The 26,343-nt window shown below is 28.7% G+C and overlaps 1 protein-coding gene across 2 annotated transcripts in view; it reads left to right on the forward strand.

Moving 5' to 3' along the window:
• The window catches only part of LOC129956888 (muscle calcium channel subunit alpha-1-like), a 239,297-nt gene that overhangs the window by 177,483 nt on the left and 35,471 nt on the right, over positions 1 to 26,343 (forward strand). Inside the window, exons 24-36 of one of the 2 annotated variants that reach the window (XM_056068900.1) lie at positions 222 to 309; positions 1,986 to 2,093; positions 4,776 to 4,828; positions 7,759 to 7,905; positions 10,328 to 10,529; positions 13,202 to 13,360; positions 14,300 to 14,410; positions 14,525 to 14,608; positions 16,229 to 16,297; positions 23,310 to 23,432; positions 23,656 to 23,721; positions 23,854 to 23,945; positions 24,957 to 25,113. In XM_056068900.1, coding sequence (XP_055924875.1) covers positions 222 to 309; positions 1,986 to 2,093; positions 4,776 to 4,828; positions 7,759 to 7,905; positions 10,328 to 10,529; positions 13,202 to 13,360; positions 14,300 to 14,410; positions 14,525 to 14,608; positions 16,229 to 16,297; positions 23,310 to 23,432; positions 23,656 to 23,721; positions 23,854 to 23,945; positions 24,957 to 25,113 — 1,459 coding nt within the window. The remainder of the gene's footprint in view (positions 1 to 221; positions 310 to 1,985; positions 2,094 to 4,775; positions 4,829 to 7,758; positions 7,906 to 10,327; positions 10,530 to 13,201; positions 13,361 to 14,299; positions 14,411 to 14,524; positions 14,609 to 16,228; positions 16,298 to 23,309; positions 23,433 to 23,655; positions 23,722 to 23,853; positions 23,946 to 24,956; positions 25,114 to 26,343) is intronic. The other variant, XM_056068901.1, reaches the window with a different exon arrangement.

The following is a 26,343-nucleotide window of genomic DNA, read 5'->3' on the forward strand; positions in this document are numbered from 1 at the left end:
ATTATAGGTTCGTAACAATATAGTATAAAAATTTCTTGATATTTCGAATTGAGTGCTTGTTTATTAACTGCATGACACTGGTGAATTTAGACAATGTAATAGCATAAAATCTATGGTGAATTTTTTAGATTAATCATTAATATGCAGTTAATACGCAAGTGGCTAGAATTGTTAAACATGTTTTTGAAAATGAATTGACTAAAAGTATAATTCCTTTTCAGCAATGGTGCTATTTCAGTAGTGAAGATTCTTCGAGTGCTCAGAGTTTTACGTCCCCTTAGAGCTATTAATCGTGCTAAAGGTTTAAAAGTAAGATTTATCCTTTCTTTACATCTCTTAATAAAATTTATAAGTAGATGCAATATCTATTAATGGAAAAGCCTGGATACTTGAAGCCATTGTTTTAAATAGCAATAACTCAGGAAATTTTGTTTAAAAAAAATTTAATCCAAAAAGTCTTAAATCCATAGCAAAACTTTATTGCACAAAAACTTTTATACCTATATGTATGTTGTTGTTTTGAAATATCAATAGTTTTTCTGTGGTCAAAATTTTCTTAAAAATTTCAGCAAGAGCAATGAAAATAAGGTGTTTTAACACAGAAACAAAAACAGTTTTTTAGAAAACTTTAAATCACTAAGCTTCTTATTTCACTTGGAAACTCAATTATAAATCCAGCACTTCTGCAGCAAAAAAACTGCTTGTTCGCTACAAAACATTCATGTAAAATCTATCTTCTTTTTTCTTCATTTCTGTCCGATTTATTAGTAATATATTGCTAACTAAGTAAATCATTTTTTATTTAAGCACAATCCCTTACTAAGCCATCTCATTGGCATGCTATTTCTCTCTTCACCGATTATGTCCGGAGGTAAAGAACCTTGAATTCAAGTACTCCTTGACACTCCCTTCAAATGTTTATTCTGAAACTTATTCCGACAACCATATCACTCATTCTATGCTTACAACAACTTAAAAAGTTACTAGATTCTTAAAACTTTTGATGACATCGCTTTGTTTTTATAATATTTAGGGTTTGGGGTTATAAGAATTGAAATATTATAACCAAGTGATATAGCTATAATACAGGGTGGTTATAATTAAAGTTTCACTTTGAAATGGTCGTAAAAGAAAAACTGCTAGACCAAATGTTATCAAACTGTATAATAATTTAAAGAAAGTCATGGGAATTTCTTTTTCCACCAAAAAAATTCAAAAGCTCACCATCAGGGGAGAAATAGCGCTGTATGCAATATTGCTAAACAAAATAAGACATGAAGACATTGGTTTAAAATGTGTTTATTCATTTCTGAAATGTGTTTGCAAAACATGTTCAATGAAGGTTAACTCAAAGCACTGTTTATGGTGATAATTTGAAAATTTGGCGGAACTGAAAAATGCGATACATCGACGTGTGCGTGACATTCCTCCTGATATGCTAAGACTACTGTTGAGAATGCAGTAATGCGATTTAACTTGGTTTTAGGAAATGGTGGACTCGACATTGATCATGCTTTGTAACACGTTTTAGAAACAATAAAACACAATTTAAACCGATGTCTTTCTTTTTGGTCTATTTTGCTTAACAATATTGCATACAATGCCATTTCTCCCCTGGTGCTGAGTTTTTGAACTTTTTTGCCAGAAAAGAAATTCCCATGTCCTCCTTTAAACTATTAAAAAATTTGATAACATTTAGTCCAGTAGTTCACCTTTTATGACAGTTTCACAGTGGAACTTTAATTATAAACAACCTGTATATTAATAATGTTTATAATATTTGTCCATTACGAATATTGGTACAGAAACTCAAAATTTCATATTTGAATTTCATTACTTAAAATTCATGATTTTTATTCTGTTTATATTCGTATGTGCTCAGTGTATATTTTGTGTTTACGGAATTTTTGAATTTATTTCCTATTCAGAAATTCCTCTCATAATAATGTTTACTTTTTTGTTAATATTTTCTATTTCAATTGCAGCATGTTGTTCAGTGCGTCATTGTTGCCGTCAAAACCATCGGTAACATCATGTTAGTTACATTTTTACTCAATTTCATGTTTGGTGTCATTGGAGTTCAGTTGTTCAAGGTAAGAAGATATTATTATTATTACTGGAGAAACCGTGGTTATTACTGTTGAAAAAATTTATTAGGGAAAAAATATCATTTTAAAACAGAACTTATGTTTTTTAGAAATTTTTTTTAAAAGAATAGCCAATAGAATTTCGATCAGAAGAATCGGTATTTTTTTGTATTTGAGTTTTTGGATGTAAATAAACAATGCCGTTACACGATGAATGAACAAAATGGAAGTAACTAATCTGAGCCTGTTTTATCCGGTTTAAATCAGATTGATGCAGATCATGTGTTTTATTCGTAATTAAATAATTAAATTTTTCCTTCTCGAGGAAAATATATAATTTTCACAGCAATCAAAGATAACTTTGTGAGTTGGCATTAAAATATTACTTAAATCAGATTAAAGGTACAATGGATGTTGAAACCAAAATGTATCATTTTCTGAGATATTGTTTTGAAATTTTCATGGCTAATATATTATCAGTCTAATGCTGTAAAAAAGATTCAGCAATATTTATTACTAAAGTTTTCCTTTTTTGGTAAAAAAAATGAAAAAAAAATGTATTAGAATATTTTAAAACTTCTAACTGTTCCATGCACATTAAAATAGAATATAAATATTTTTTTAAAGATTTTTAGATAGATATTTTAACTCTAAACCATATTTTACATGTTTAACTTTTTCGAAAATATATTTTTCACTTCAAAACTTGAGTTATTTATTTTTTTAAAAAAAAATCGATGAAGTAATATTGCAAGAGATCTTCAATAAAAAAAAAATTCTAAAATTCATAAATAACCTGTTCATTCAATATTATATCATTATATATTTATACAGCATAATAGAAAAGTTTCAGGTTTATAATTAAAAATGAGACGCGAGTGGAGTATTTTAAAACTCCACCACTCGAAAGAAAACGATTTTGTGTCATATTGCAGCTATCTAAATGTAAACAAATGAGATTGGTATCCTAATATCAATTTTAAAAAAACTCTAACCTTGAGCAAGCGAAAAAAGATATAAAAATAATTATTTTTGCAAGCGATTACTCACAATCGAAATATTCATAAAGATAAAAATTAAAATAATCCCAGTTTTAGTTCATTTTTTCACATGTTCGTTGTACTCTTAAGGGAAAATTGTCGATAAGTTTAATTAGGTCAGTTCTAGTCCATCGATATTAACAGTTCAAAAAAAATATCGATAAAGTATTGAGGATGATAATATATCAGACCGAAATCAATATATACATATCGAAATCAGCATCTAATATATCAAAGAAATTGCATACCAGCGGAAATAATTTCTCGGAGACATTTTCCTATGTTCTAATAAATATAATTATGTATTACTAACAGATTACCGTTGGTGAAAGGCCGGGATAGCCTGGTTGGAAAGGCGTTGGATTCACATCCCTTGGGTTGTGAGTTCGAACCTCGCAGACCGAAGACTCCCCGTGTATGTGGTGACTGGCACACGTATAAATCTATCGTGGTCACAAAATCCTCCATATCGAGAGAAATGCCACGGGGGTACTAGTTCAGAGTTCTTTCTTTGATTCAGGTCTAAATTACGATCTGTGAATGAAGTCCGCCCCATAAAAAAGATTGTGACTAGCTAGGACGTGCTCTTGACCCTAGATGGCGCTATTGAAAAACAAGAGACGCTCTCTCGGTTTAAAATTGCTGGCTTCGTCAGTGGATTTGTCTATGACAAGTGTCATTAGAAACAACAACAACCGTTGGTGAATAATAGTTATAAAAGGGCCTAAGGGCGCCTACCTTTGGCGATTGTTTTCGCAATTAATCGCAAATAGACAATTAATAAACAAGCATTATAACACTGAATATGTATATTGGAACATATTTTATCCGTCTTATTGAAACTAGAGTTTGTTATAGAACTATAACTATTGTCACAAAATCTCGTGCCAGATTTCATATATTTAAGTTATTACGTTTTTGAGTTTATCGCTTTATATGTTACAACAGACGGTTAGCCCCTTCCGGAAATAGTTCCAAATTTGACAATGTTCTACCCTTTAAATATTAAATATATATACCAAATTGTATACATCTAGCTATCTTCGTTTTGTAGTTATCGAATTAATTTATATTCTGCCAGTCGGGTTGGCAGGTGTCCTCGAGATTTATTTCATTCAAAATATCAGGGAGAAAAAATTTTGTGTTAAGTCTGTATACCAAATTTAATCCATCTAGCTGAAAGCGGTTTTGAATAATCTTGTGCGGGGGCAGATAAATTGACATATTCCAAAAATTCATTTGGGGGGGGGGGTGGAAGTGCTTGAAAATTTCTGGAGCATGAAAATTCTTCAAAATCTCGAATTCGAATTTTTTTTTTTACGGTTGCTGTATTTCCTCTTTGTAACTTCTTTTATGAGAAAGTAAAATCGGGCACAAAGAACTGTTAAATTATCTAGAATTAAGGCTCTAAATGTTGCATGATTCAATGATATGCAAGTTCTCAGATATTTGATAGACGAGTCGTAAAGTTAAATCCAACTTGTGATTTAACTTTATTAATTTAAAAATGAATCTGGTCAAAACCAGTCTGTATAATGATACTATATAAATTCTATATTTCCTTCATTTTTCTTCTGTGTTATTTTTAACCTTTTTTTAAAGTGTATTTTATATATTCATAAATGACGTCATTGCTTTTTTTCCCCAGGGCAAGTTTTATTCATGTAGTGATGGCTCAAAACTTTTTGAAAAAGATTGCCAGTAAGCAAAATTTTTATTCCATTTTTTAAAAAAATATCATACTTAAATCTGATATTTTTCTTTAAAATCACAAATAAAAAATATATGCATATAAATTTAAAATGATAGTGCTCATAGACTGGAAATCTGTAAATTGAAACATTCAACTTGTACAAATGCACAAAAAAAAAAAAAAAAAAAAAAAAAAAAAAAAATCGCTCAGAATGCTCTGCAGAGAAGATATTTTGAATGTCGTTGCTCCTTGAGTGGCAGTAGCACTTCTTGAATATAGGAATTAATTAAAAGGGAGAGATCTAAATATAAAATTTTATTAGAATTCTAAACTAAAACTCTATAAACTATCTAAATTCTAATTCAAAAACTCTAATTAGAATATTCATTAAAAACTAATCTAAATGTTAGTATTTTTTCAATAAGTTTAGAAAATATTGTTACACAAAAAACAATTTTACTTCAATTTAGAACTTAGAAAATTAGTTTATCAGTGATATCGATTTATTTGTAAATTTTTTCTTTAATTTTGATAAAATATTCAAAATATTTAAATATATTTTATGCCGATACTTTTCTTTTTTTTAGAAACTGAATTAATATTCACTCGCTATGCAAAAGTATTAAATATATTTATTGTATGTACTTCATCGCTGCGAATGAAAATAAATATATAAGATAAAATAAAATAAAAACAGACGATTAAATATAACTGACTAAAAGTTCAAATTCTCTTTCAATTTTAAGAATTGGTCTATCTACATAAGAAGAATGTAGATAGTTGTGGCAAGAAAATCTCAATATCACTTCAAAATAAATAACAGTTTTAAAAAAATCCTTTTTTGATTTGAAACAAGATAAAAATACTAGCAATAATTTTTAATTACAATTTTTGAAATATATTTTTTTACATTCCTTATCATATATAAATTGAAATTTCTATTGAAATGCATTTTTAAACTAAGAGAATTTTTTTATTACAAAGTAAAGAAATTTTTAGAATAATTTTGCCAATTAAGAACTTGATTATTATATAAAATTTTATTTTCAGTATTTTTAATGAAACGAATTTGTTGGATAAATTCCAAACATGAATTGAAAGTTTAGATGTTAGATGACAAACATCTTTCTATTTTGTAACTAATCTCAAAATGGCAAAATAATTACACTGCTTGAAAATAATCGGAAAATTCAATTTGAATGTCGAAAATATATTAGTTATAGATTAAATAATAATAAGATTAAAAAGTGTAATGAGTAAATTTTATTTTCTCATTAAAGCGGTTCATAAAAAAGAAAAACACGATTTGAAAAACATTTGATTGTTAAAAAAAAATGTCGTCTGCAAATATGTCATGTTTGAATAATATTGTTCACTTTTTGGCAATGCGCCTAACTATCATTTTCATGTTTTTGAAAAAGTCGTTTGTCTTTGTCCATTTTTTTCTTTTTGCTATTATATTGAAATGAAAAGAATTTAGAATAGTAAAATCTATTTGCGAAAATAAAGTTTTTACAGATCCAACATGTATTTATTGCTTAAAAACGTAATTAAATAAATTAAGATTAAATTACTGAACACACATAAACGCAGAATAAGACGATTATTTAACAGACAGGTAATTACTAAATATTCATAATGAATAAATACTCATAAATATAATTATTAGGCTCATTGATTTCAAAAAATATATTTTTAATCAGTTAACGAAAGCAATAAAAGCAATATTTGCCTCCGTCCGAAAACGCGATGTACTTATTAAAAGAAAGTTAAAGATTAAACGGATAAAATAAATAATTTAGATATCGAGTAACTGTTTGAATTCGGTAATAACCTTTATGCAACACGCGATAGCAGACAAACATTTATATTCGAGGAAATCAAAATTTTGAATGAGAAGAACATTATGATAACTAAATTAATTTAACATAAGCTATGTTCATGAAATGGGCGAATTTATGAAAGTACTATGGTAATGTAAAGAAACAGTAACCAATCGAAATAATTAACTGAAACTTCTATAAGATTCCGTCGTAAGGGGTGGATATTTACGAATTTATTTTGTTCTAAAATAGTCTTAGACATAGAAAAATTCTACTTCATAGTATAATTTAAACTGTCTTAAATATTTTTTTAGTAAATTTACTCAATCTATATATTTAAAATAATTTGTGAAACAAAGCCATTGTTTCTTCAACTCCAACATGCCACTTCTATTTCACATCAAAACTCAGATACATCATCAGTCATCTGCCCTTCAACTTTTTTTTTTGAGATATCGGAAAGTAAAAGTTTGGCAAAGTCCCAAATTTTTAAAATTGGACCAATTTTATTCGCCTGTTAATCTGACCAATAGGTAAGCTAACTGATCAAGTTTTACAATTTTATACAATTGTTTTTCAACTTAATACCAATATTAAATAATTAATTTTTGTGTTAAATTGTAATCCAATAAAGTGGTTGACGTAATTAAATTAATAGTAGTAATATGATAAACAACAGCTAGTTACTGACACCTAATTAAAAAAAATATTATAATTGAAATTGAAATTAATGCACCATTACTAAAATTGGTGCCAATAAAAAGTTTCTTTTTAAAATTTTGTAAATATTATTTCTGTGTTATATAATGTGAAAGAAACTTTTCCAATTCATTTTTAAATTTATTTTAAAATATTGAAGGTCTAAGTAAATTTTTTAATAAAATTTTCTAGCTTGAATCTATTTTCCCAAATGTTAAACTAACCAAATTCTCCAGATTTAATTGTGTGTGCTTTGTAGAGCATTAAACATTGTTTATTCATATTTTTTTTTGTATTAAGCAGTTTTTTGTATTATTTTGTATTTACAGATGGCAACCTCTCTTAAAACATTTTATAATAAAATCTGTATTTGTTTCATGTCTTTAAAGTACTTTAAAAAAATTCTTGCGTTTCAGGGGTTACTATATCGTATACGAAGGAGGTGACATTACGAAACCCAAAGCCGAGGAGAGGGTATGGGAGCGTTACAAGTTTAATTTCGATGACGTTGCCAAAGCCATGCTCACTCTTTTCACCGTTTCCACTTTTGAGGGATGGCCTCAGTAAGTGTCTCGCATTCTCCAACAAAGTTTGTTTTGCATTTTTTTGAGAAGTTGATTTTTTGCTTATGGTAACATCTTGTTTCAGTTACATAAGATAGAAGACAATGTAAATAAATTATTGTTGCTTTTCTTGATTACACAATAATTTATTTGATAGTAAAGATTGTAGCATGGATGAATTGACCTGAAGACACATGTTGTCTTTATGTGGCTTATTGGTAACATCAACAACAAAAGGCACATGAGTATTCATAGTGTAGTATGCCTGGAGAACTACACATAAAATTTCTCGGGAGAAAGCCGAAATCATACCCCCCCTAGTACATGTTTATGTTAGAAAAAAAATACATACTAACATCAACAGTGAGACCACGTGATATTTATATGATTGGCAGCTAGCTTCGTCCAAGAAGACCACGTGGTTAACTGAATTCTTAACAAACAATAATTGCCACACAATCAATATTGTGAGAGCACGAATGCTTACCTTAGCATTTTCTTATCACTACAGGAATTTGATAGGAAAACGTCTTATAGAACACTGTAATAAATGTGTGTCGAAACATTGAAGTTGTTTAATCTAAAGTTCGATAATGGAACCATAAAAATGTATCTTAATAATGTTATAAGAAATTCTAGAAGAAAAAGACAATTTTTCCATCTACTTTTGCAAATAAACGAAAAGTAAGATAAAGCAAGCCTTTTGTTGTTAGTTACGTATTTCATATTGTGAGAAGTAATACTTACTGTGTAAGTGAAAAGTATGCCAAAACTCATGCATATATTTACCAATAAAAAGCTTTTTACAATAACCTGGATCATATACCGCTATTTTCAATTTGAATGAAGTTTTTATTCTTTATTAGTTGGTTAAATATTTCCACAATCAAATCCCGTATCGACTATGCGGGATTCAATCTCAACAGTTTCCCAAACTACAATTTGCATTGGAAGAATAAGCAAATAATGCTTGTTTGACTATTTCAATTATTACATATCTTGAAGTAATTGATGTCACGTTTAAAAGAAAGGCTCCATATGATCATGGATAATTTTTTTTAAAAATCCATTATATTTCTTCTGCTACTTTTAACACTAAAAGAGGTTTTTCTAAAATGCCAAGATTGTACAAGCAGAACAGTTCACATTTTACCTATTTATTAAAGCACAGAAATCTTTATATTTTGTCAATGCCTTAGTTCGTACAAGTTGTTCACTACCTCAAAAGTGCTTTGATAGTGAATAAAAATCCGTTAGAATCGAATACCACAATTGAACTTTAATCTTTTCTGCAGTGTCCCAAATTAATATCAGTTCAAAATAACAAAATATTCTTGAAGAAGAGAAAAAAAACTATTACTTTTTTTCTCTCTTACTCTTAATGCCTACTATTAGTAAATACTCCCAAAATATTTTACCTCTTCTTTTGATGAATCTGGATAAAGTGCAATGCTCTTCATATCTACCATTAACAAATATTACCAATGTACTTTGTCTATACATTTCAATGCTAGATATCGCCACCATTATGAGGTTGTATTAATCGAATCGCTATAAATCGAGGTCTCTGTAAACTGAACCATTATCAAAAAATGGAATTGTGTTTTATATTTCTTAGTAAAATATACTAAGTGTTAGAGTTAGCATCATATTTGTCGATTTTTGCAATAAACTAGTAAAACATAAACAAAGATAATAATAAAATGTTATTTCACCAATAAATTTGGATTATTAAAATTTGTGGAATAACTAATTAAATTTGCATGATTAAATCACACTCTCACTTAATAGAATGAAAATATGAGCATTCATCCTCGCTTTATAGAATGATTTTGCCTCCTGCTTAATAGAGACGCTTTTGCTCGTGGTCCAGTTCGTACGAATATCTAGTCTGAACTCAGAGGTTTTATCTTTTGACACACAAGGTGACTGCTGCTGAAAGTGATGCTAAAAAGCTTTGGAAGATTATCTTTTATAACTCAATAAGTTACTCAGAATAAAAGAAAAATCAATTATATATTCTGTTTTTAAACGTTTTAATATGGTGTTAACAACTTCTAGATAGTTTTGGGAAAAAGTGACACTGTGGTCTGCAGTTTTTGCTTTATTAAAGAGGCTAAAATATTCTTAACTCATTGCCGAATTCGACTCCTATAACCATCAAATTTACCTTGTAAAACTATGTACGAAAACGCATTAAAACGTCAATGGTAAAATACGGAGGAAAAGATCAAAATCATTAACAATAGCAAATTAATCGATTAAAGAATTACTAAAAATACTAAGAATGTAGTAGTGTAACTAAGAATTTTTAGTAATTCTGAAAGAATTCAGAATTACTAAAAATACTAATATGTGTTATAATTATACCACCTAATGCTATATTAAAGACAGTGCAGTAAGATGCGGTTCTTTATTATAGGTTGTTGTACGTGGCCATCGACTCGAAAGGGGAGGACGAGGGGCCTTATTACAACTATCGACCCATGGTGGCCGTCTTCTTCATCATCTACATCATCATCATCGCTTTCTTCATGGTCAACATCTTCGTAGGTTTTGTCATCGTCACATTTCAGAACGAGGGAGAGCAAGAGTATAAGAATTGCGAACTGGACAAAAATCAGGTGAAACGTCGTCTCTTGTCTCATGGTTCATTTCATTTATTCATTTAACACTGTTTATCTCCATTAATTACTGAAACTGGCTTTAAATTTTAATAAATACTCTGTAACAGCTAGGAAGATTTTACTATGATTCTTACAATTCGCTTGCATAGCATGACAGAGTTTTAATCGCTTTACATAATTTTTTGAGTTGAGTATCAAACATTTTTTTTAATTTCTTCTCTCATTTATACCTGACAATCGATACATATTTCAAGTATAATTTAAAAGTCTTAGTTTTAAGATAAATTTTGATCTCAGGTTAATTTTACAGAAAATCTAATTATGCATCGAGTTTTTACGCAACTGCCAGAGAAATTTTAAAAAGAATTTATTTGAAATTACATAATAATTTAAAACAATTATTACAAACTTTGCTGCTTAATATTTTATTGAACATATTCGCATACAAATACTAAACAAATTTCATAAACATCTTATTAAATCTTTGTACATACAATGTATTTAAAAACTTTTAAGACTTTAAAAGATTTGATTAGAGAAAAACTAGATGAAACTAAGAAATTTGTTTACAAAAAAATCCTATTGGAAAACTTAAAAGCAAAGTTAAATTCCTTATAATCTAAAAGTTTCAAATATTTTTTTTAAATCCTTAGTTTGAAAAAAATGAAATATTAAATATTGCAGTAACCATGTATAATGACTTTATTGTATCGTATAGTTTAGAGTTTATTGTAAAATAAATTATACTAAGGTGCCAAATGTTATAAAAATAAAATACAGATTTGCTTTCAAAGTTTAAAATACGTTATTGGAAAGCTTTGAAGTTTTTAAATAAATGCTAAAAAGTATCAGCTGGCAAAAACAAATATTTTATCGTTTGTAGTTTAAACAAATTTGAAGAAATTAACTATCGTTTGCAATTGCTTTTTTTAAATTAAAAGCGAAGAATAATATTTTATGACATCAATTAAGAATTTATATGGGTTTTCAGTTACATTAGGAAAAGTTTATTTTTTTTAACTGATATTTAATTAAAATCTTTTTGGATTGCACTTTCAAATATTTCATCTATTATTATTAATTGAGCAAACGGAAAATATCATCAGCATTTCTAATATGTGTTCAGGCTATAGCAGCTGTCTTTATTTAATACAATAAACTCGTAATAATGCTGCAGAATTAGACAAAAGAACCGCCAGATTAACAAAAATTACATATTAACGTTTATTTAAAAATGCATTTAAATAATAAAATTTGTTTATATTGCAGAAAATGTACAACACTATACCAAAAATTATTATTAAATATGTAATTCGTAATTTGTGCAGCAACCTAGTATACGCCTTGGCGAGGCAGCTGCTATCCGTTTAGTAAACTAAATGGCCACTATAAGGCTTCATTTTAGTTTCATAAGCATTTTCTTTGGAAAATAAGATATTAATTAAATCCAACTGATACTATTTAATCCTATTCAAAAATAAAGTAAAGAAGATACCACCCCCCAATAAAAAGCACCTTTTGCGTTTTAAGTATCTAATTCTCATTTTTAAGGAGATTTCCGCTTTTATGTATATTATCATGAAAAAGAATCCAATTTTAAAATATAACGTATTCCTTTTAAAAGATTAAAAAAAAAAGACAACATAAGCACGCCCATACTATCGTTTCCAAGATAAAGATTACAATGAGATAAATTTAAAAGAACTAAAGCGTGCAATTTTTGGAATTTTCTAAATCTAATCATTTTTACATAACGTTACCAATAAATGTTTCTGCTTCTTTATTTAATTAACTTTCTTGGAGCTATCGAATTTTAATTAAAGTACAATTACGCCATTTCATAGTAAGAGAGGAAATATAGAAGTTTTATTCTATTTTTTTCAAAATTAGTAAAATAGATCATATTAAAATACTCCAAGTTAGAGGCTGAAAATCACTATTCAGTCTCTAACTTCCAAGCAATTGCAACTATCCAAATGTTTTATTGCAAAAGTCATACATTTTAATGAGATTCAATTCTCCTAATAAATCAAATTATTGGTTTAGTTTTGTATGTTCAGTCGTACTAGGAAACGAAAATTCCAACCTTCCACCATTTCTATTTCTATCCTTTTTGATCTAGGTGGATCATTTAAGTACTCGTCCGAGATTTTTATTCCCTTTAAAATATATCAAAAGGAGGTTGAAGTCCGGTTAAAATTTCTCTATTAACCATATAACATGTGAAAAATGTTATATATATTGAACGAAAGATGGTTTTAGATTGGATTCTATTATCGGTGAATATCTGCAGAAACTCCAACAAAGTAGTATTATGAAACCACTACAATAATTAATATATAATATATTACAATAAAACACTCGTCATTGCCGCTGTACAATAAGTATTTCATGAATCCTATGAAATCTTCCTAAAGTAAAATAATCCAAACTTTTCGAGTTCAACATTCATTTTTGTGTAATTTCGAAGTTGGAATTAAATTAAAATCGATGATATTCGAAGAAAATTGATTCATATTCTGATAGTGCCAGCGACATTTTGTATTTTCCAAAACTATGGAATTAAAAATTTATAATTAAACTTTATATTTTTAACCATAATTTTATTTATAATTAAATTTTTTATAATTATAATTTTAAAGTAATTATTTGATTTTTTTTTATTTCAGAGGAATTGTATAGAATTTGCACTCAAAGCAAAACCGGTTCGGCGGTATATTCCAAAACAAAGAATTCAATACAAAATTTGGTGGTTCGTGACATCACAGTATTTTGAATATACCATTTTTGTCCTTATAATGGTCAATACTCTTACTCTAGCAATGAAGGTATGTCAGTGTTTTCATACTTTTAAAATTCTAATTTATGTTCATTGATTCTGTATAAACATTTTTTTTAATCTCAGTTTAGTTCTAAAGCTACACCAAGACCTCATCTTAAAACTTCACGCATATTCGTAAATTTTCATACAAATTCTTCTAAGGAGCTATTAGAAATAAAGGTAGCTCCTATGAAAATTCTAGAGCTTTCTTAAATATTTGTTCTGGTATGTTTGTATATTGATGAATTACTCCTTTCACGGCTACAAGTAAAACTCGACATTATATTCTCCTTTTTTTCCAAACAAAATTCGTTCCATTCACACAATTTTATTCAAAATGAATTAGCAAACCTGAAATTTTACCTGAAGACATCATAAAAAAAATGTAGATGTTTTACAAAAAAATTAGTTATCTTAATGTAATCTATGCAAAAAAAAATCTGCTATTATTTTTAACACAAATAATATGAAGAGTTGTACAGTTAAACATTTAAATGACTAATTTGAAAAATTGTAAGACTGTTTGCAGAAATGTGAAAGTTTTCATGTTCTATAGGTGCTGATTTAATAATTCAGTGATCCCTTTCTAATCGATGAAGCAAATCAAATCAAATAATATTTATTAAATCATATTCACTCTTATATGATCATTGAAAAACATTTAATACTCAATGGCTTTCTTTCTGGACTCTGTTTCTCACGATTATGAATTGCGAAATGCAGCCCTCGTTGTTGTGTCTGAACTTGGAGTGGTTAGAAGTTCGAAATCCCTGTCCACAGATGGCAGTGCAAGCGTAGCTAAGCTACGGAGTTTTAAAAAAATAGAAATAATTAGTTTTTATACGTTGGAGCTTATAACTTTTTGATATTAATGCTGTGTAATATTACATTTTTATATATAAAAGCAATATTTTTTTATTCATAATTCCGTTTTCTTTCAACATAGTTTTATGGACAACCTAAATCCTATACAAAAGCTTTGGATATTTTGAATATTATATTTACTACTGTTTTCGCCTGCGAGTTTCTTCTCAAACTGATGGCTTTTAAATTTAAAGTAAGTAAAAAACAAATTTCTGTTATTTTAAGCAACCTTTGAAAAATCAAAATTATTTTTAAAAATGTTTCCTTTTTTTTATCATTTTGATGGAATACAATTGATTTTGAATAGAATTACTTTGGTGATGCTTGGAACGTGTTCGACTTCATTATTGTGTTGGGCAGTTTCATTGATATCATATACGGTGAAGTAAACGTAAGTATATTTTTGTCATGATTCCTTGGAATATTTGAATTGCTTTTTTTGCATGTTTTTTGAGTGTATATAAAATTTACTCGAGTGAAATTTTGCAGGAAACCAAAACTGCTTGCATTTTCTAAACATTTACTTAATGTATGTAAAAAATGAGTCTGGATCATCGCTCACAAATCCAGGAAGGTATATAAGTGTTTAAAGGTAAAAGTAGGAAAAAGAATGAAATGCTGGTAGTTCAGTGATACTCTGGCAGTTTATGGTAAAGAAGTGACCTCTATGAAATGTCACAGAAAACAAGGCGTAGGAACTACTGCTTAGTATTGTTGTTATTGTTATGTCTATCTTTATTCAGATCATTACATTGGTTCTACTAATAAAAAATTTAGAAATGAAAAAAAAATTTGATGCAATATTAAAGATATTGTTTAAAAAGACAAAAGTTATTTAATTTTTACTTCGAGTAACCATACTGCAATTAATTTATCAGAATACTGAAGTCAAATGCAAGAGCTGAAAGGCTAAAGAATCCTGATATGTTCAGATATCTGAATTGAAAGGATTTTATTCTGGCCTCCGAAGCCTATATTAAGCTTTTTGTAATGTGCATAATTCAAACATGTGAATTAGTCAGTAACAGAGCAGTATAGTGAGTGACAGGTAATTTACAATTAGTCGGTGGCAAAATATGGTGGAGGATATGTTTTGTCCTAGACTATTTTGAAAAAAAAAAAAAAGCATTTCAAAATTATAACTGAAATAATGATAAATGAAATACAGGAAATGCTTCGAAGAAAAAAAGATAGAAGTGGTTAATTGCAATTTTTCTGACAAAACTTAAAATTAGAATTGCAATTTTAAAAATCAGAATTATTACTTGAAATTTTAGAACTTTGAAACTAGAGAAGTAAGTGATTGGTTGATTGTGCCCCGCACTTTTTCATTTAAATAAACATTCTTATTAATGAATACCATTTTTTTTTATAAAAGAAGACAAACGATTAATTCGAAGTTTTTTTCAGCAGTTGTGTAAAAAAAAAAGAATGATATTCATGAGAGACTTATTACAACCCAATTTCCTTTTTTTTTCCTATCTTTCTATTTTTTAAAATATGATTTTCCTTTTTTATAATTAAATTTATCTGCATTTATGCCAAAATGGTTTGGAATCTTTTGAATTTTTGTGTTGGAAGTAGGATTTAGTGTTCAGGTGTTATTGAACACCGTTGGAATTTCCTACTTTTTGGCACTAGTGGCCTGAGAATAACTTTGGGTTCCAAAATATTTGAAAGCAAGTTTGATTCTGGATACATCAGATAAATTTATAAGTAGAATTTTATATTTATCTTATATGTGGAGGTGAAAATACCTAACTTTTATGTGCTCTGGAGTACAGAGAGTGGGATGCTGAATTAGATGTCACCATCGTAATATATGTTGGAAGTATCCGAATACCGAGATCCGTTCAATTGCTCGTGTTCGAGCGATGCTGCTTAAATGTAGCAACATGAACATCAAATTTTCTTCTGTAAAAAAAATATTAACTCATGTCTGATTTATTTTCTTTAATTTTAAAGATTAGCATAATTTTTTCTATGTTATTTATTCTGTTATGACCGGTAGTATGAAAAACACGAACATCGAACTTCGCACGATGAATTTCCTACAGACGGCATCTTAGATGAGGAAAAGGTAAGTTCAGTTCCAATGGCGAAACCTATGAGCATGCTAGGCTAGTGGCGCATGATTCAACTTTAGTTCCAATATACAAAAAATTCGAATCTCTTCATACAAGGTGTTTCACAGGGGATATATCCTCTTTCAAATTAAAAAATTGGACATGGAAACCTATTGACGAATGAAAGTACATATTTTATTTATGAGTATGCCACAGAAATTTCAAAATTAGTTACAAATGATGATAATTGATGTCGCTGTGTGCTATAGTACCACACGAATGGATTCTTTAGCGGATCGCTGTCGAAATGGGTGGTTTCGAAACATTTTATGTCAATTTACAAATGTTAGAGGCCTACCAGGTAATTCAAAATTTGTGCAAGATGGGAACCGAGCATACTATTCTCCTCTTGGCTATGCTTTATTTGAAGTATACTTACTAATAATGGCATTACTTTGATATAGTCTATATTTATTGCCGCAAATTGACTTTCATTTTCATTGACCTTATCACCTGCGACGATGCCTTATTTATTGGTGCAAATTGGCTTTCATATTCATTGACATTATATCCTACAACAATATCTTATTTATTGGCACAAATTCACTTTCATATTCGTTGACGTTGACCTTATCACCTGCGACGATGCCTTATTTATTGGTGCTAATTGGCTTTCATATTCATTGACATTATATCCTACAACAATATCTTATTTATTGGCGTAAATCGACTTTCATTTTCATTGACCTTATCACCTGCGACAATGTCTTATTTATTGGTGCGAATTGGCTTTTATATTCGTCGACATTATCACCTGCGACAATATCTTATTTATTGGCGTAAATCGACTTTCATTTTCATTGACCTTATCACCTGCGACAATGTCTTATTTATTGGCGTAAATCGACTTTCATATTCATTGATCTTATATCCTACAACAATATCTTATTTATTGGCGTAAATTGACTTTCATACTCATTGACCTTATCTCCTGCGACAATGTCTTATTTATTGGCACAAATTCACTTTCATATTCGTTGACCTTATCACCTGCGACGATGCCTTATTTATTGGTGCAAATTGGCTTTCATATTCATTGACATTATATCCTACAACAATATCATATTTATTGGCGTAAATCGACTTTCATATTCATTGACCTTATCTCCTGCGACAATGTCTTATTTATTGGCGTAAATTGACTTTCATACTCATTGACCTTATCTCCTGCGACAATGTCTTATTTATTGGCACAAATTCACTTTCATATTCGTTGACCTTATCACCTGCGACGATGTCTTGTAGCGCACTCATTAACGGAAGTGTTTTCGGAATAGTTCTGCACAGTTGGAAAAGCTTGAAGAATTTTATATGGCTCCATTAAGATATATGCCTATGCCTCCGTTCTCTTTGACATATGATGAAGAATGGCTGAAAATTTCATTCTTTGCACCATCAGATGTCTCTGTGTATACTGCGGAAGGTCCACGTTTTAAACACATTGCTTGCAAAGCTCCGCTTAGTGATTACAGTTTACAACGCCACCTGTATACAATATTTGTTATTAAATATAAATCTTATGTGAGAGTTTTACAACTTTCAAAATAAATGTACTTCGCTGCATTCTTCTGCAGATGTCCGATTGCAGAATTATTTAATTATTTAATTTTGAAATGAGGCAGTCCTTTGTGAACACCTTGTAAATATTAATTAAATTCACAATCCACTCGAATTAGAACTGAAACCTAACAAATTTTAGTGCCCACTTAGTGAAAAAAACGCATGAAAATGTAGATGCGCCCACCTATTGAACTTGCTCATAGCATGCGAATGAGCTACAAAGTTAGCTCTACAAGCGCACTGTTCCTTTTTTTTCAGTTACAGAATCCAGGCATGTCCTTTCCTTATGCGCTGGCCTCGGCCTTCTTATTGAAAAGTATGGCAAAGCATACTTAGCGTAGATGTCGCTTCTGAATAAGCAAGTATTTGAATGCAGATAAGAAGGCGCAACATTACGTTATTAAATGGTGATAAAAAAAATACTATGAATAAAATATTCTAAACGAGATGCTTTATTTATTATGCTGCAATATATATTGATATTACATTATGTCGCAGACACAGCAGCAGTATTTTGATTTTCTTTTAATTTTTGAAGCACAATTTTCCGTATGAGTTTCAATCATGCTCTCTTTAATCGATTTTTTTGCAAAAATTTTGTCTTTTTGTCATTGAATTTGGGAATTTGAAATAAATAATATCATAATATCTTGTATGTATTTGTTGATTTTTTTAGGACAAAGTTTGATAATTTTTTGTCTTAAACTAAAATATTTTTTTAATAAATGTTTTGGTCTCAAACTTTATTTTTTCATATTTATATGTTTTTTTTTTGTTACATATAATGATTTATTTTTAAGGACAACAACCAATTTTTGTGTCTAAAGTATATCTTTTCTAATTTACTTTCAATATTAGTCATTTTAGGGTTTTTTTCGGTGTTTTTATTTTTGTTTGTTTTTATGTGTTCGTGTTTATTTTTCGTTATTGTGCCGTGGCATAAAATTTTTTTAATTAAAGTAGCAGCAACACTCTATCATATCTAAGCATAGCAACGAAAGATCTCCCATTTTGTTTTTGTAGTCGTTTTGAAATTTAAAATAACCATTTCATTTGCTACAAAGAGGAATGAAGGATCTTTTAATTTTCAGATACGTCAAAAACAGAGATATTATCCTTATTAGATTCCTTACCCCTTAATACCAGTTAATAGATATGTAGATGTAAAAATGTAGTTGTTGAAAACGTCCTTTATTTCAATTTATCCTTTCCTTTAGAAATATTTAATGTATCAAATTTATGACTGAAATTTATCGAACTTATGTGTTCAGAATGAATTTTTTTAATCGTACTATGATAAATTACAGTTTTTTATTATGTTTTATACTAGTCATAAAAATTATGAAAAAAAACCGATTGCTAAAAAATAGCAATCGGTTTAATTTATTGAAAAAGAATATAAGAATAGAAACATTTCCTAAAGGTAATAAAAAGTAAAATGATTTATTTTAATTATTCTCTATCTTCTATTTTCTAATTTATAACTTAACTAAAGGATATTTTTTTGACAGTCTTTTGAAGTTACTATGTTTAAAGTCACTACCAGATGGCGATCCTTGCATGGAACAAAATTTATTTTAATTCAATCTATCAATAGTGTAATTCTGAATATATTATAAGAGATTTTTGTTATGAATACGCAAGTGTATGTCAATATCAGAAATCTAGTACATCAAGAAGTGTGAAAAACCGATGACATAATTCCAACAAAACAACAACATGATTACAATCCTGAGACAAATCAAGTATTTAAATACTAAATTATTTAAAGAATATATAATTAATTTGCATATTTCATGATAATAAAAAGAAGATTCATTGGATAGCTCGGTTTATTGTGGCGAGGAATTTGGATACGACTAATTATTTTTCTAATATTATATGACAGGTTTTTTTTTTTTGTTGTTGTTTGTTTTGTTTTGTTTACATTTAAAAAATATTTCAAAAATTGAGAAACTATTTGATTAAAATAAGAAAGTGATGATTAATCTTTTATTTTTCGGTAATTTCGTCAGAAACAATATAGATTTATTCTAGTACAATACAGTTAATGTGATTGGAGTAATTTTGCTAAAAAGCCGTTAAGAGTACAGCCCCTTGCTCAAAGGGGACTTTCTCTAACTAAAAACGTTATCTCAATTAAAATATAGTGCATAAAGCAAGAGTATATATACTTAAATCTGAAAAACGCATATTTTGAGAGAAATGCTAAAGTTCCATAATTTTTTTTTTATAATTACTGTCTTTTTGTTTAAATTGTTCAGAGTTGTTTTATTGGATTTTGGAATTATAAACCTATACCGAAAATACATTTTCGGAAGTGGATTGTCCCCTATTTCATGAGCATCTAGATTTTTTTTATATATAAAATGTTCTTACTGCCTTAAGAATTCTAAAAGCTAAAAAGTTTTTTGGAAAACAATGAAGGGTTTTGTAGTATTTGTTATTTATTTTACTTGGAGAGTTTAGAAGCATTTATATAACAATATTCAAATTAGATTCCCTTAAATTGGACTCAGTTTAGAGTCCTACCTCATGATATGCGTTTAAAATGTTGAAATGTAATAGCTATTTAAACTAGTGTATCCGCTTGATTTTAGCTAGCTACAATGACTTCTTAACAGTGCTAATTTTAATTTTTTTAATTAATTTTTGAATATTCTGGAGTGTAGACTCGCGTATTCACAAAGAAGTGCTGTATATGTGAAACTAGAAAGCATTAAAAGCTCATAGCCAAACGATACTACAAGTGGTGAACAGGCTGGAAGTGTGGTAAAAGGATACAAAGTTAGATCATGCCCTTTTGGCCCAACTACCAAACGCCAGTCATAATATTCATCATGTGGCTAGAAAAAGTCATGAAGTTATGTGGTTGTGATTATTAACTGAAAAAAAAATTCTTTAAGTTAACTCTATAGTACAAAATTTCGTAAAGTATGTTACTATCTATTTATGATATGTTTAGTTATTAACTTGGAGGTACAATTTTTAAAAAAGCGATCTAAATTAATGCAAATAAAAACGTGCCCTTTTTGATATTTTGTTTTATGTTATTTAATTATTTTGGTACATATAAATATTTTTGAAACAATGAGGCATATTTTTTTTTAATTCTTACTTATGCAAAAACTTTTTATTTATTTATTTTTTTCATTATGATTTTTATATTCTGAGAATTTTTGATATAATATATTTTGTGAAGTGCCAAGGTTATTTATTTTTAATTGCTTAAACGGTATTCAGTAAAATTTGCAAATCATTAAATGGATCATTTATATTTTTATAAATTAATTATACTGTATTATATCGATTTTGAAATTTTTTTGTGTATATTCATCATTTTAACGCTGATTAATTTACAGGATTTTATTCCAACTTCAGAATTTTGTTTTTTCTTTCAGAATGTTGTGTTTGTCTTTTTTTCATTTCTTTTATTTCCTTTTTGGAGAGTTTTTATACAATATATGATATTTTGTATATTTTTGTATAAAGAAATTTATTCACCTTTTAGCAAGAAATCGTTTTTTATTTTAAAAAAAATATATAATTAGAAAATTAATTCCTAGAAAATCGAATTTTGCGGAAAGAAATTTACATCAATTATAATTTATGGGGAGAAAATAAGGATACACCAAAGATATTTTATCATAATTTTTTGTTGTTGATCAGAATTAGGCATAACAAAACAATTAGTCTACATTTTTAACCCAGAAAATATGAAATTTTTAGTATTGTCATAATCACAAACGGCGGCTCTAATTAAGATTTTGAAAAAAAAATCAGATTTGTCCTGACAATATTAGCAGTAAAATATATTTTAGTCCTTGTATGCATTATATAAGTTGTAATGGATTCGAAAGTAAAATAAAATTTTAAAGAGGAATTACTAAATAAACTTTAATTTTTAATTAAAAATTACTTTACTTTTTTAGTAATAAATGTAAATAATTTTTTTTCATAGTTTATCATTTTTGTAAACTCGTGAATAAAGCGGTTAAAACACAGGATATGAAATCCAGAGTTGTTAAATTATTACACTTTGGTTGCAAAGTATATTAAAAACTGTTCACTCTACATCGTCAAAAGTGTCATATAACTGTAATAAAATATTTTAAAGAAATGTAAGGTATAATTTATTATTCAGTATTTATTACATGTCCTTCAAAGTAATATCCTTTGATTGCATCGGACAGGAAGTAAAGTATTAAAGATTGTCTCAAAAAATTCCATTTTCTAGAAGTGAGGATTTTAAATCTGCGAAAATCTTCAGAGAGGACTCATGTCGGAGAAAAGCTGTTATTAGTACTTCCCAGACATATCCCAGAAGAATATAATCTGGCTAGATTTCCCTTTAGACAAAAATCCTTTCTTTTTAGAAATAATTCACAAGCTTAATTTTATATGGAATTACGTTTCGTCTGTAAGATTAAAGTCTTCTCAAGGTTTTAACTTACAGACTTTAAGGTTTGGAATCTTTGTACGAAATAATGTCTCACACAAACGGCTGCTTTTCTGAGCAATGAAGTATATAAAATCTGAGATTTTTTCTTATATTAAATCCTTGATTGTAATAAAGGCACATTTATTTATAAATATCCAATATTACATATAAATTTTTAAAATATGTTTTTAATATAGTAAATTTACATATATTTTCTTCACAAAATAACGAAATATTTTAAAGTACACCTCTATAACAGAGTGGTCTATTAGTTAAAGAAATATAACTAATTGTATCGTTGTTTATTTTTTGGCTTCTATCTCTTTTCCAATTTTAATTCTGGAATTCGACAAATACGGGCATAATACAACATGTACCATTAGACGATACATAATGTTCACTTTGTCGAACGTCCATTTTTTCACGTCTTCCACTCCACATCGCTAAGTTACAAAAACCGTGTTTTAATAATTCCCACTTCCAGTGTTAGAATACGAAACACATATTCTATTCTTTTAAATAATCTGTTTTAAGTTACAAAAACCATGTTTCATCAGTTCCCACTTCCAGTGCTACCCGAGAAACACATATTCTATTCTTTTAAATAATCTATTTAATTACGAAACCCGTGTTTCAACAGTTCCCACATCCAGTGCTAGAGCACGAAACACATATACTATTCTTTTAAATAATCTGTTTTAAGTTACAAAAATCGTGTTTTATCAGTTTCCACTTCCAGTGCTAGAACACAAAACACATATTCTATTCTTTTACCTCATCTTTTTTTAAGTTGCAGAAACCGTGTTTCATCAGTTCCCACTTCCAGTGCTAGAACACATATTTTATTATTACATATTTTAATATTTTACCTAATCTGTTTATAGTTCGCGTTCTATTGCATAAAAACTTTAATTTTCATATGTGTATGAAAATTATCTTATTCTTTCCTCTTTTTCTTTTTGTAGCCCAACTCTGGGATAATCAGCATCAACTTCTTCCGTTTGTTTCGTGTGATGCGGTTGGTAAAACTCCTCAGCAGAGGGGAAGGCATCCGAACTCTACTCTGGACGTTTATCAAATCTTTCCAAGTAAGTTCCATCTACCTCTCCTTATACAGACGCTTCACTAATTTTATAGGTGAAAAAATAATCTTGCTGGTATTTTTATCTCATTCTTACGTGTTTTTTACATAGGCATTAGGAATTTATAATAGTCTTATGAATTGTTATCATATCTGTTTCTTGCGTCATTAAACCTCGCCCCGTCGCAACCACTTAAAAACCATTCTTCTAAAACTGATTTGTTTTTCAGGCCCTTCCATATGTAGCCCTCTTGATCGCTATGTTATTTTTCATCTATGCCGTTATTGGTATGCAAGTAAGTTAAGCTTTCTTCTTTTTTTTTCTTAATAATTATATCTGATCTGAAAAGGTAAAAGCGTGAATTGCCTTCGAAAGTATCATTTAGCATTTGTTTCTGACTTAATACATTCCTTTTTTTCTTATACAGGTATTTGGAAAAATTGCTTTAAATCCGGAAACCGAAATCCACCGCAACAACAATTTTCAAACCTTTCCCCAGGCAGTTTTGGTGCTCTTTCGGTAAGATGTCACTAAAGAAGTTTCATATTTCTTAGATCAAACACCTTTTGCTTAATTCTTTTAAAGGGACATTATAAACCAGCATATTATACGTAAATTGAGTTGTGCATGATGAAAATATCGTTCGAAACACTCCACTCAGTAGAATATCTATAGCTAACCAAATTTGGTAGATATAGATTATGAACCAAACTATATACAACTATGCTCCAAGTTTGGTAATTTGATGCATGGTTACTTTTTAGATAGTAAGGAATAGCTAAAAACAATTTTTTTTTCAAATTTTAATTCGATTTTTTAATAAAAATTAATTTATATTTTCCCCTTTAAAAACTTGAAGCTTAGTGTGCAAAAATAATTTTTAAATTACTTTTAAAAAATTTTAAAAATTAGCCTTTTAAATCATTAATTTCAATGTTACTACATTTATAATAGATTTTTCAAAATATTTTTTAATTTTATATTAAAATAATTTTTTGTCACTTCATTTATATACACATGCATTACAAAAATATAAAATATTTTATACGTATGTTACGAAGCTGAAATTAAAAATATATTTTTTAAAATAATATCGCTCTATGACTAAGACTAATAGATCTTCTTCAAACCTCGAAGATTAATCTGAACATTCCTATATGTACCGTCTTCAATTATGATTGGTATTTGTTGTTTTGCAAAAAGAAATTGTACCTCGGACTCCAAACAATTCTTTGGAACATTTAGAAGAGCACTAGGGCAAAGCGACTGATTTTTTTTAAAAAAATTACCACTGTTAAAACAGTTTATATTTTAATTTTTTTTTTTAATTCGCCCATTACATGTTGAGCAAAATAGTGGATATATTGTCTTAAGTTCTTGTGTAAAAATTAATTTGTTAAAAGATTTATATTTAACAAAGAAATAGAAAATTCACAGATTAAAATAATATAATATTCTTCTAATTGAATATTTCACTTCGCACTGAAACTTGAATGTATTTTGAAAAAAAAAAAAAACCTTGTTTTATAGGTCAGCGACAGGAGAGGCGTGGCAAGAGATCATGATGTCATGCGTCAGCGATCCGAAGGTCTTGTGCGATCCCAGATCCGATGATGCCAACAAGCCCTGCGGAACAGACATCGCCATTCCTTACTTCGTTTCCTTCTACATCCTGTGTTCCTTTCTGGTAACGACCCTAAGACTCAACCCTTTCCATTCTAGGCAGCGCGATTGCGTTCTGTTTTGTTTACTCTGTTTAGGGCTAATCTTTTTCAGTGTTTAGGGGATTCTTTAGATAAAAATAATATTTCTGGTCATTTTGAGTAATTGAAAACAAAATAAGACCAGAAATATTATCAGTATGACATAAAAGATGGGATGCTTTGGAAAAATCAGTTCGATTGATGAAGTTTTTCAAAGATGTCACCAAAGAGACTTGAGGCTGATTTCTACCTAAACCAAATCATTATTGAGGAAGGCATTCATAATTATTGGAGACGACCAAATCATTATTGAGATCATTGGTTTACACCAAGCACGTTTGTTTCAAAAGAACCCGATGTGCGCTTGTGGAGGTGGTGAGAAATCACTTAAACATGCCCTATTGAGTTGTCCTTTATGGGGGCATTATTAGGAAAAAATATCCTGACTCATGAATCGATAAAGAACTTTCAGAACTTAATCGCCTTTCATCTTTTAAGATATTTTCTATTGAAATTATACAGTTAATATTTTCATCCAGATCTTCGAATTGGTGTTGATATTGTTCGATTTTTATTGTAGACACGGAATAAGGATTTTATATTCCGGATTCAAATATTCGGTGTGAACTTTGTTTAATTGTTGTTCTAATAGTCTTATTTTGCTATAATGAATTTGTAAATGCAATATTGTGTCGTATTTCGTAATATTACGTCGTATGGAAAACAGGCGAATCGATAGACTTCATCTGCTGTGGGCATGATGATTGGGTGCACATTTGCCTGCATACATCGAACGGTGTCTCGCTCAAATGGTCTGGTGTTGGAGTTCTATCCTTGACCCTATAAGTTGTTCCTGTGCTTCAACATTGGGTGGGGAAAAATAAGAAGCATTTTAATAAAAAATTAAATTTCATTTCTTTAATGCAGCATTTTTTCAATTCCTACTATTAGCTCACACTCTCTCTATATATATCTTGTTATAATTTTCAATCGTTAATAAGATACTTTTTATTCATCCACTCAAGTTCAAATTCATTTTTTTAAACTAGTAGTGGATGACACTTGATGTTAATACAGTTTTTTCAAATATTAATTAATTAATTAAATTTGTCCAGTCATTTCTATTTGGTCACCAAAGTTGCCAAATCTGTGGCCATGTCGCCAAATGGGAGCCAAGCTCTATTTTGCCACTTAATATTGTAATTCTGTCATAT

This window comes from Argiope bruennichi, chromosome 11 (assembly GCF_947563725.1).
Source record: "Argiope bruennichi chromosome 11, qqArgBrue1.1, whole genome shotgun sequence".
Classification (NCBI taxonomy): Eukaryota; Metazoa; Arthropoda; class Arachnida; order Araneae; family Araneidae; genus Argiope; species Argiope bruennichi.